This window comes from Micrasema longulum, unplaced genomic scaffold (genome assembly GCF_059751315.1).
Source record: "Micrasema longulum isolate JH-2025_06_02 unplaced genomic scaffold, ASM5975131v1 h1tg000248l, whole genome shotgun sequence".
Classification (NCBI taxonomy): Eukaryota; Metazoa; Arthropoda; class Insecta; order Trichoptera; family Brachycentridae; genus Micrasema; species Micrasema longulum.
Window position 1 is genome coordinate 339,780 of NW_028277453.1, and position 13,129 is coordinate 352,908.

At 33.1% G+C, this 13,129-nt stretch overlaps 1 protein-coding gene across 1 annotated transcript in view; it reads left to right on the forward strand.

The window, feature by feature from the left end:
- The window catches only part of KLHL18 (Kelch like family member 18), a 32,947-nt gene extending 20,043 nt beyond the window's left edge, over positions 1-12,904 (forward strand). The window contains exons 7-12 of the mRNA XM_088223683.1: positions 3,015-3,151; positions 5,956-6,178; positions 7,118-7,197; positions 8,618-8,816; positions 10,459-10,649; positions 12,429-12,904. Of these exons, the coding sequence (XP_088079809.1) occupies positions 3,015-3,151; positions 5,956-6,178; positions 7,118-7,197; positions 8,618-8,816; positions 10,459-10,649; positions 12,429-12,556 (958 nt within the window). The 3' untranslated portion in view covers positions 12,557-12,904. The remainder of the gene's footprint in view (positions 1-3,014; positions 3,152-5,955; positions 6,179-7,117; positions 7,198-8,617; positions 8,817-10,458; positions 10,650-12,428) is intronic.
- The last annotated feature ends 225 nt before the right edge of the window (positions 12,905-13,129 follow it).

Below are 13,129 nucleotides of genomic sequence, written 5' to 3' on the forward strand. Positions count from 1 at the left end.
GAGGAAATCCAGCCAGTCTGCAGGCATTTGGACATAATCAAACATTGTTGAATTACTACCTGGTAAAAGAAGAAGTATAAAAATTGGAAAATTGTTTCCAGGCGTTGCCTAGTAGGTGATTTGGTTCAGCCGGATGAATCTCACCCACGTGATAAAGGTTTCAGCTCTTTCACTTCACAAAAGTCAACAGATGGAAGAGTTGAGGAAATGTGGATGTTCAAACATGGGCAGAATGGTGAATGTTACACAGTGTGTAAAGTGGCCACTTAAACCAGCCAATGACAGGTCATAAGCCCTGTAAATGCCTAGACTTCCAAATTTCTTCTCGAAAACTTTTTCCCTCTCTGTTGAAATAAATCTAAATATGAACAACTCCCTAGGGAGGAAATCCAGCCAGTCTGCAGGCATTTGGACATAATCAAACATTGTTAGTTTAGTTTCTTTTACTATTTACTTTTTATGCCGATGTATATTTAGAATAGTCAAACTTATTGGTACTTTGCTCGATTTATTTTTTTGTAAATTAAAAATCTTTTAATTGCTAGAATTTCATTTGTCCATGCGCTTTTGGCTGCAAGACATTTGGTAAAATAAGCTTTGAAATTACGTAAATTAACTAACTAAATATCGTTAACTTCACACTAGCACTCTTTTAACATAAACTTCAACTATAAAAAATAAGGTCTAGATTTCTAACTGTCCATGCGCTCAGTAGCTGCAAGACGTGTTGGGATGTTTATTGCACAGCACCCTTGAGGTGGTTTTCATGAAAATGGCACTATAGAAGTTTTCCAGAGTAAATAAATATGTACATACTTGAGTAACCCAATTTGAGTTTTATTCATATTAAATGACCAATATCAATTTGGATTTCTACTCCACGTTATACTGCAACTACATGTATTTCCTTTTAAATAACTAACACACATTTCATTTGCTTATCATGAAATAGCAATTAATAAATGTGTCATATTTATTAAGTAATTCCTGTATAAATTTACTGTTGCCATGAGAATTATGTATGCAATTTATTACTTTCTGACATTGAATGAACATAACTCATATGTAACGCCCATTTAGCTTTAAATTGGTGGGTTTTGCAATAATTTATGTTACATGTATATGATGTGTCTACCAGTAGGTGTTAATGAATTTTAATGGCTGTTTTAAAGATAAGGTTTGATTTCTATATGGTTTAATGAATTAGTTATTTGTAAATTTTACAAAACCTATCACTTTTTTATTGTTTCTCTTGATTTGAATCATAAATGAAATAAAAATAGCTCGAGGAATAATTTCAATGTTTTATCTCGTGATGTAGTAATTAGCATTTTTAGCTGTCATGAATGAGGTCTCGGGTTCGATTCCTGATAAAAAATATGTTAAAAGGTTTAAAAAAATATTTATATACTTAACACTAGATCCACAGTGTAAAACTGATCATTTTGCCTATACCTAACAAATAATTGAAATATACAATTTTTTTATTTTTATAAAAATTAAATATTAGTGTTCACATAATTTACCCAAATATTTCAATTTTGGCAGCCATTTTCAACGAGTTGTAAATAACTCACTATTAGAATATGGAAACCAAGTTAGGGCAGAGTGGAGTTTGAACCTCGGACCTCTGATCAGTGAGTCCTCAACACTAGCCACGGGACTACAACCCAATTCAATGATTGTTTTACCAATCCCTATACACCATTTTGAAAAGGGGAATAATAGTCATGATTTTTCCTGAATAGTTTTGACCTACACACTATAAACAAATAACTGTTTCTAAGAATGGTGGCATGGTTGCTCGAATTGTCTTCTTCCAAGTCGGTCCCTCAATGCTAATGATCATGACCACCATGAACACTTCTGATTAGTCTGTTCCACTCCAGTCTGTCCTCAGTCCGACGAATCGACACATCAAATTTTAGCCCCGTAGCCTCCTTTATTTGGTCAGTCCAACTATATGGGATTCTACCCCGGCTTCTCCTACCTTTAACTCGGCCAGACATTATTGCCTTTTCTAGATTGTCTGGCTCACGTCTAGAAATATGTCCAAACAAAGACTGTATCCTCCTCAAACACACCGCTGACAGACGAGTTGTAATATGGAGCTCTTCCAGTATCGATGCATTCGTCCTTCTGGCTGTCCAAGGCACACGCAGCAGCATTCTCCAACACCACATCTCGAATGGTTCGGTTCTCTTCCTCTCGTAGGCAAGCATTGTCCATGTTTCAGCCCCATATAGGAAAACGGAGAATACCAGGGCTTCTATCAACCGCTTTTTTGTGTTTATTGATATACCTCAATCTCGCCAAATCTTCTCCAAACAGTTCATTACTTCATTGGTCATTTGAATCCTGCGACCGATCTCAGGTCTAGAACTGCCATTGTTGGAAATAAGCGAGCTGAGGTACACAAAGTCATCTATCAGTTGAATAGAACAATCTCTTGTTGAATAGAACAATCTGTTTTCATTAGAGAAACGTAGAATGGAGATGGACCTTATATGCAATTTCAAAGTACTTAATGCCATAAGTAATGTCCCATCTCTGTCGCAATCAATCTCTTTTTACGTTCCCAACTGTGTCACCAGAAGTCAAAATTTGCTATTTATCAAATCGAAAGTCCAACTTTTGTTTTTATGTCCCAATGTCCTGAATGTGTAGATGAGTCAATTCGTCGCAAAACTTAGGAGTTCTTTGGGATAGATCTTCCTGCTTTTTGTGAATCTCTTCGCCACTAACACAGTGTGGGATGAAAAATGATTGGCATGGCTTAGTTTACAGGCTGTGTTTTTTTAATATACAGTATATATGATTTTATTGTCCTTGTTTGTCTTTGCTACATGTATTCATTATTATGGTGTTGTAATTGGTGTGGGCCGTAAATGTTAAGCTTTGAATGAAATGAAATTAAATTAAAAATCAAATGAAAGCAATACAATTAATGATATGAACAGTAAACATATAAACAGCTGACGGAGAATTTAGGTGCCTGTTGTTTTTGTTTTCAGAGATCTATTAGATGAAGCGAGGGATTACCACCTGATGCCCGAAAGGCAATTCCTAATTCAAGGAAACAGAGCTAAACCACGAACTGTTGTATGCGTTACAGGAGTCATCTATGCTGTTGGAGGACTAACTAAAACTGGTATAGTTTACTTCATTTTACTATCTGGCTAATTTCCAAGAATGAAAATGAATTATTTTGGACTAGATTCTATTATAATATATCTGTCCCTGAATTTTTTATCACCTTAAACTTTTAAAACATTTAATTTGAAAATGATGTTAACGATTTACCGGTCTTGGTTCATTGCTCAACGAATAAGTTTAAAAAAATGAAATTTGAAATTCGGTGGATCTTTGTATCAAAATTATAAATTTCAATTTGGTGGATTAATAGTTAAAAGTATGAAACAAATCATATTTTTAAAATCAACAACAGTGAAAAGTTATCCTCGATAATTATATATCAACATAGCCAATTTTATAAAAATTATTGCATCATTTTCTTAGTTACGTTAACATTTTTTTTTATTTTTAATATTCTGATTACGACTGTGGTTAGTAAAAAAAAATTACAGACTAGAGTAATAAATCTAAAGCAGAAGGATTTAATCAAAAATATTTTATGCATTTCCAAATATTTGTAGAAAAAAAAGGAACCTGATTAAAGTTTATCAAGATTTATACATATTACAAACATGAATAGAATGTTGAATGTTGCTGTGGATACAGCATTATTTTGCAAAAAACTTCTTCTCTCTGCCTCTTTCCAGTCTATTCTCGGGGCGGCCCTTCTGGTATGCGGTCTCCGAGTCTTTCTGTCTTGTATCATCTCACTGATCAGCTGCTCCTTTCTCAGATCCCTCTCAATATCGGTCCACCAGGTGGCTCGTGGACAACCTCAAGTTCATTCTGACACATTTTTGTTTTGAGGACCATCTGAGCATCTTCATTTCTGCAGGATGTATTTTCTGTTCATGCTTTTTCTTTGCGGTCCAGCGTTCTGATCCGTATAGCATTTACGGATGAATGGCCGTCTTGTATATTTTGCTTTTAGTTTTAAATGGGCATTTTTGGGTTGCACATCTGACGGTGCTCTCCATTTTATCCAAACTGTATTAATCCGGTTTATTACATCTTCATCTACGGATGCATCTGGCGTTACTACGGATCCGAAGCATGAAACAGTCGCTAAAAGAAAAAACGTACGGTATTAAATAATTTTCATCCCAATAAAATATTTAACATCAACTTAGTATTCAAACCAGAGGCGGTTCTTTATTATGTGCATAAGTGCAGTGCACTGCCAAGTAAAAAATTGTGTAAATAAATTAATAATTTTATTGATAGTAAAAATATGTTATAAGTAGGTAGAAATAAACAGGGATTTGTTGCAATATTATACTCGTAAACATCATAATATTCTATACTAGCGCCAAAAGATCTAGCGAAATCGACTCTAGCGGACGATTTTCTCATCTTGCCTACGCATGCGCAATCGTCCCAGTGCATATTCTGTTTTGCACAATCTTTTACCCTGAATTTGTAAGAACTATATAATATCTCCTAAAAACGTCATTTGAGCGAGACAGACAATGCTTCATACCGATGAATTGTGCGTTAGAGGGAGAAGATAATATACATATTAGGTACATTGCCGACGCATGCGCAGATTTGAAGTTCGTTTGGAATGTCACTTTGAACATGCATAATGACATGATATTAGTACAAATTTAGTTAACTATAACGTGCGTATTATGTTGGGTGCATTTAGCGTTTCTAGTTCCGATGCGCGGGCTGTCATACTAGTGCTCGTTTATCACGTCAGACCTATCATATTATTATAACATTATTGAACTGAATAATATACAAGTTGACAACATGTAAAAAAATGCACTGCCAATGTTTTCGGTCAGGAGCCGCCAGTGATTCAAACATTTTATTAAATGTTAGTAAAGAAGTAATTGTGTATAACCACTTACCGTGAGGATTTTTTGAATGCGACAAATTTAGATTCCACAAATTTGGGAATGGGGTTGTGTTTAAGGCAAGATTGATAAAAATAAGTATTAAAGAACCTGATTTTATATTTAGTTGTCACTTTTTTTATGATGTTTCATATTTTTTTTGTAATATTTATAATGTTGTAAGTGGTTATATACAATTATTTACTAGCTTATTATCGGCTGCTCGGGCATAAGTATAAATTATATAGAATAAAAGAGTATAGACTAATAACAAAGCTTTTAATAAATTTAAGGTTTTAGGTATAAAATTTCTATACAAAAAGAATTGTTTGCTTCAAAAACATAAAGATAAAATAAATAGTAGTATTTCTAGGTCACAAAACGTAAGTACGCGACCTAGAATAGGTGGTAATATCTTAATTCCTAAATTAAAAACAACTACTGCACAACATCATTATACTTACAGAGGAATATTTTTCTTTAATGAAATGAACAAAGATAGTAAAAAGTACAGTCGGGAATTCAATATATTTAAGAAAGAAGTGAAAAATTACATCTATAATTCTTCTTTATGTAACACTGATTGAAAACATCGTTTATATCTTTTTTGTAATTTATTTATGTTATCCTAAAAATATGATTAATTAAAATAAAATAAACTATTGTAAGACGTCACTCCCCATTATGTACACAAGAATTGTTTATTTATTTTACGTAGTGGGAAACTTTGATTAATGTAAAAAATTGTATTTAGTTGTAATATTGTATTTTTATTTGTTATTAATAAATAAAAAAAATAACACGATCATTCAAACCAGCCAAATATAGGTCACATACTCTGTAAACACTTCGACTTCTATATTCTTTTCACAAAAATGTTTTTTTTCTCTGCTGTAGTATCAAAATAATTGGTGTACAATATTTAGACATTACAAAATAAATATCCGCTTAATAATTTGTTACTTGTAACCCATTTTAGGTGATTCTCTTTCAACTGTAGAAGCATACTGCCCTTCGGTAGGACGATGGTGCCCTGCCGAGCCTATGTCTACCCTCCGGTCCAGAGTAGGAGTAGCAGCCCTGCGCGGGAGACTTTTCGCTCTAGGAGGGTATAACGGAGTCGAAAGGCTGGCTACCGTCGAGGCCTATGACCCACAGACCTCAAAATGGTCTAGAGTGGCTCCTATGAGTTGTAAGAGAAGGTATCTACCCGTATTTGCATACATACCAATTTTATCTTTTTGTTATGTTATTGGCATTAAAATTTTTTGACACACTCGATTACAAGTACACTGGAACCTCTTTTTACACTGGGGATATGTTCCATGCAGTACAGTGTAAAAAAGAAAAAATGGTTAATTGGTTTGGTTGTATGAAAATCATTTAGGGATTTAAAAAATTTTGATATTTTTTTGCTATTTGTTGTACCTTAATTTAATTAAAAAATATAACATGACATAAAAATACAGTAGGGCCTTGAAAATCCGGACAGGCACAATACAGGGCTTTGGCAGATTACCAAGGTGCCCGGATTGTGGTTTGCCATAATTTAATGGTTATAAAATGTGTACAGTAAAACTCCAACTATCCTGATAAATAAGTGCCCTACTTTATCCGGATAATTGGATTTAAAAAAAAAATTACTTCACATGTCCAGCAAAGTAATAAGAAATAAGATTATTCACTATCAGCCTTCCCTTGCCCATACTTCTCCACGCCTAGTTAGTAAAATGTAGGGAATTCCAAAAACGAATTGTATTATTTTTATTTTAAATTTTATCTTTGTGCGGTGTTATTTTAAAACCGCATAAAAAGAGGTTCCGATGTACCTTAAATACATCCACATTCTTGTTTCACGTCCAGACTACGCATTTTCGGAAACGGAGTAAGGGTTAGGTATTGGATTAAAGAATATCCTAATTAATATTTTTTTCTTTTCTTGATTCTGTTTTTCATTGCTTCGCTTATTTGTATTTTACTTCCCTTTCGTTCCTTAATTTATTATTTTCTTTCTTATGACTAAAGTCTAAAATCCATATATCGCCTCCTATCTCAATACTTCCTCTGGATTGTCTAGGAATAAACCACGCTGGATGCACATTAGTTGACAGTTTAGACTTAACTTTTTTAAAACATTTTAGTGCTGTGGGTGCTTGCGCTCTTGGAAATCACGTGTATGTCTGTGGTGGATATGATGGTTGCACATCACTAAACACTGTTGGTAAGTTGTTTCATGCATTTATTTGCTAATTACAAAAATAAAAATTAAGTTGCCTTAGTATTTTATAGAGCTAATTTATTTCAGTTTGTATCAGTCATTTATTGATAAAGTCGCACTCCTACCTAGGATTGTAGACACTGGATCAGAGACTTTGCTTTAGATTCCAATCTACTGAAACATGATTCAGTGACACTTGGCGTGACAATTTTTGGCATTATTCATATCTAGAAGGAATCGGCCAGTGCTCAGTGTTGCCAAGTTGAAATTTTTATCATAATGGGAATATGTCTACTGAATGTGATTGTTTTATTTTTTAACAAGCTTTTGTATAAGTGTTGTGTTAATGGAGAATATAGCTGCATTTATCTTAGAGTGTGATTTTTTTAGTTGATTTTATTATTGGTAATAATCTTATGTTATCAACAGCTGAAGTGGAAAGATGATGTTTTATCTCACAGAACTACAGAAAACAAAAACCACTTATAAATTACTTGAAAATGTAGGTACAATATGAACATTTTTTGTAGCTTACCTATAAACAAAAATTACCGCTTGCTACTAGGTCACAATTATTGGCAAAAAACAGTTTAAAATGTGACAATTGCTGTAATTTTTTTCAATGATTGTATGTAATAATACATTTTACATTAAATTAAAACTTACTTTATTTAATGTAAGAACCTAGTATCCCACAAATAAGGTTTTTAATCTTCATTTTGCTCTCCTGTAAAATTCATTACTTGTTGATGAGTCTGTTTTTGCCGTGCACCCTTCATATCTTTGAAACCTGTACAAAAATGTAATAATAATAATCGTGGTTTATTAACAAAAATTACAATTTCTTTATCTACTACATAAATACTTAGGTAATCCGATTTCTCTAGATTATATCTAGTCTGCCTAACTAGGTACAACCTGTTTTAAGGCAGACATTTTTATGCAAAAATAAACATAAAGTGTGTTTTATTTTAATCCTTTCTTTGCCAATGAGGAAGCTCATTGTTTTAGGAGATTGTATAGAAAAATGTTTTCTTACACTCAGTAAAAATTAGAGCATTTAATTGTATGGCGAGATTTCTCAAAAATGTATGAAAAAAATAGTTTTCATAAAAATGAACTATGTACTTTGAAACGTCATTGGTTCATATAAACACATTTTAGTAATAACCAATCGATTATAGCGTTGTTATGTTGTGATAGATTTCTAGTTTTGACGTTTAGCGGGTACAAATACGGGGTTCTACTTTTAAATGTAAAAAAAGTCTAATTTTGAAGTTTCGGCGTGAAGTGCAAAACTTTAAAAAATCATAATGATGATAATATGATACATAAAAAAGAATAATTCTTTTTGGCTCAGTTTGATAGTCAGTTAATATATATATATTTTTTTAAAACCACTAAACATCCTTATTTATTGCAGAGCGTTACTCTCCATCTACTGATATGTGGGAAGTGGCGGCTCCTATGAACCGCTTCAGGTCTGCGGGAGGTGTAGCGGCCCTGAATGGTTGTGTGTGGGCCCTCGGCGGACATGATGGCCTCTCCATATTCGATACTGTAGAGCGATACGATCCTCGGACACCATTTTGGGTCAAGCAGAAACCAATGCTTACAAGAAGGTAATTAGTTTTGATATAATTATATTAATGATAGATGTTTTATGTATTACGTAATAATTACTGTCCACAGATTTGTCTGTGTCCGAGAAAATTAATAATACAGTTCTTTGTGTGTAATATAACCGGTATTATAATATTTCATAGTCCCTGAACTGGTACCTGAAACGTAAGACTGATCATCTTACCTTCATGTAACCAAAATGATCAAGATACGCTGCGATTGGTGTACCAATGCAGAGCTCTATGCACCATTAGGTACGGAAAGGGAATGATGATGATGATGAAATGTTTTTAGACAAATTCTAGATTTTTTTACAGAATATAATGATTTGAACATTTCTAAAATACTGTTAAAATCATTTGGTTTAAATAAGTGAGGTTAATAAAATTTTCATTTAAACTTCTTACCATTGTCTATCTTGGAAACTTCGTCCATCAATTCGCTGTATTATTTCAAAAGCAATAAAAGGGTAAATTAATTGTTAATTGTTAAATTGCTTTCATTTTGATGCCGATAATGTACTTAATCAATAGTTTACATTACTGTGGAAAATTTATATTGACTGTGTTCACAATTTTCGTTAATATGTATATTCTTATTTTCTGTATACAATATATGTAAAAACTGTTGTTTTTTCCCAATTAAAAAAAAAAAAAAAAATCTTAATGGTTAATTCAACTATCCAAATTTTTGCCTACCCAGATAACGTCTGGCACGTATTCATCCGGATAATTGAGTTTTACTGTATAGGGAATTGAAAAATGCCATATGTCAATATGGAAGTCAACTACCTGTAGGCAGATGGTGAATGTTACACTGTGTGTGATCACTTAACGCACCTGATGACAGATCATGAGCTTTGTAAATGCCTAGACTTCTATATTCACAAAAGCCTAATCTCAGTTGAAGAAACGTCTTATATTTTAATTTAAAAAGTCCTACCAATAAATACTCTACAGACAGACTTTTAACAGAATTTCCAGTACTAGACATAAGGCAGCAAATTTACGACACTAGGCAAAGACAAAAAACAATACTTCTGCTACTAAAGAAAAAAACAAATTATGGACAAAGACATTATAATTTTCTGGCCCCTGAGCTATACAACTTTTTGAGTATGGACATATCGGTAAACAAAATTAAAAACAATGTTTTCAAATCTCTAGTCCATAAATGGATTACTAAAAGGACTAGACAGGAAGCTGAGGAATTAGTTTTATATATCAGAATATAATTTTTATTTCATAAAAGTCCTCTCTCATTCTATTCATGTAGATATGTTTTAAGATTTTTTTTAAATATTTTTAAATTTTTGCACCTGTAATATTTTGATGTGACTTGACAATTGATGTGAAAGTATGTACTATTATGAATAAAATAAATAATACACTGACACTCCGGAACATGCCTGTGGGCCAGTGGAGTGGCTATAAAGCAAATGTTATTGAATGTACCTATTGTATAAACATATTTTTTGTAAACTGTGTGTTTGTATTATGTATTGGATTAAATTAATTATTTTGTTTTCTATATAAGATAAATTTCAAAAGAAAGAAACACCCAAAGAACAACTCATTTAAGTCTAGCTATATACACCTATAATTCTCTTTTCTCATCATTCATCTTCAATTCTCTGTACAGGTGTCGTCTGGGTGTAGCAACATTAAATGGTAAACTTTACGTTTGTGGTGGGTATGACGGTTCTACCTTTCTCCAATCTGTTGAGGAGTACGATCCTGTGAACAACCAGTGGAGATACCTTGCACCGATGAACCTGATGAGGTCCCGAGTGGCTCTGGTAGCCAACATGGGAAAACTTTGGGCAATTGGAGGTCAGTATAAATTTGTATATACCGTATCCGTGCATAACAAATAATGCAATAATTGAAGATCCTAGTATCAATTTTGCACAATTGCCTTTTTTCAAAATGGGTTTTTCAATTGGTTATGATAGAAAAAACTATGTTTTAACAAAAAACTAATGATACATATCAAAAACGTAAATTTACTCACCATCTTTGGATCGAAAGTGGACATTCCACACATTATGGGAACTAAAGTCTCAGGGCGGCCATTATTTAATCATCTTTTGACAGTTCAAAATCAACCACTGAAGTGAGTGTCTTTGTCGTTTTTAGAGGTTAGTGAGAGTGTCTTCCGTCACAATTATTCACAGGTCACAGTGTCATCAGGAGCTTGCATAGCACTGACCCCCACTACTAAGAAGAGAGTGTCTTTGTCATTTTTAGAGTTAAGAGAGTGTTAATATGTAGTAAAAGTGTGGGATTCATAGTCCATTGATCGATGTTACACACACACATGCTAAATAATTTTACCTGAAATATAGTGTAAAGACTCTGACAAAAAAGTCAGCGTTTTCCATAGAATCCGATAATATTGCACATAAAGACGAGAGTGTCGTCTTGCAATACATTAACATCATCCCTACCACGGAGATATGAATAACATAGGAACGTGGTCTACAAAGAGACCACAGGGCGCAGTCAACGCCCAGTCAGTCAGTCAGCATCTGTCAGTCAGTCAGTCAGTATCAGTCAATCAGTGAGTCCCAGTGTAGCCAATTCAACACATCATCACCGTAACATTCGCGCGACATCATTTAATTAATTATTTATTCGCCATGTAATAAATACGCCCTAAACAGCGACCTCGTGTCTTCTGTCAATCTCTGACTGGGGTAGGAGCTCCACCAACCCTCAACAATCTAATTCTACAAAAGTATAAAATAAAAATGTTTTTCTATACACTGGACATAAACCCCCCTTTATCAATGTTTTATGAATCCCTATAGTAAACATCTTTTCAAAAACGGACACTTGCGGTTCCATGGGCTTCGAAAATGGACAATTCTCGAATTGTGTTTTTTTATTGAAATAATATTTATCTGAAATATGGGAAGTGCATAAAATAAATCTCTACCCATTTATTTTATGAAGGTATTAAAACATATTTCATATAGTTTCTTGTATATCAGATACAGAAATTCATCTCTACTGAAAATTATGAAAATGGTGTCCCACTTTGATACTAAGGCTCAACTCTGTTTGCGAAATAGAAGCAACACGCTTGCTAGTGTTTTTGATTTGATGACTACTAAGGTTGAAATGGTAAATTGAGTAAAGATAGGTTGGCCTTGTGTGCCTTGGGTTTGATTCCTCGCAAGATCAACATGAAATGTTTGTTCAAAAGGCTGTTTAAAATGCATTATTTCCCTGTCCCTAAACTGGCACCTAAAGCGAAAGATTGATCGCCTTACCTTCATTTAACAGATGATTAAGGTACACCGCATTTGGTGTACCAATGCAGTGCCCTATGCGTCACTAGGAGTGGATAGGGTAATGATGATGAAACAAAAAAATTCTATGTATTTAAATGGCTGTTAGACTCAACATGGTTCCCGGCACCACACACAACAAAAATGCAATAGCGTTACTAAAAACGAGTCGAAAATATACGTCTAGGGTCCTGGTTCTTTGCACAAAAAACTATGTTGTTCATCCGCCCGGATACGGATTTTTTATTAATATTATTTTTACCGTGTAACAATACATTTTTTGAATCAATATTTAAATTTTGTGGTTTTTTTTCAGGATACAATGGTGAAACGAACCTTAGTACAGTGGAAATGTACGATCCCCTAGTCGATTCCTGGTCATTTGTTGCTTCTATGTGTGCCCACGAGGGTGGAGTGGGTGTGGGTGTTTTGCCCACTCTGTAATCTGAACCATTATCCTTATTTAGACATTAATTTGGGAACAATTTTATGAAATTCTGCATTTAAAACACGAAGTCGTTTTGTTCACTGGTTTGATCAAAACGATCCATTATTGAAATTATTCCAACGTATTTATTTTATTTTCAATAACATTTTGACATTGATATCTGTCAATGACTTCATGTTTATGATAATTCACTTTTTTACATTTATAAATATGTACGTACATGTTATTAATTTTCCACTAGCTTATGTTGTGAACATATTCATTTTGGGATGGAATTTGAAACACTCATCTTAAAACGAAAATGATTTTTGATAAATTTACTTATTTTTTACGCATAAAAAAAATTCTTTTTAATTTTTTAATATCATTGATTATTTGCCTAAGATGGAATCAATATCACTGTTTGCCAATTTAAAATCAATGAATAAAAAATATTTATTCTCATTTTTTTAATTTCATCAACTGATTAAATCCTCTAAATCCTCCGAGATTTAGTTTCATAATTATCATATAATATGTTTTATAAAAACACCTTATTTTTTAATGTTTTTTGGTGAAAACCATTTACC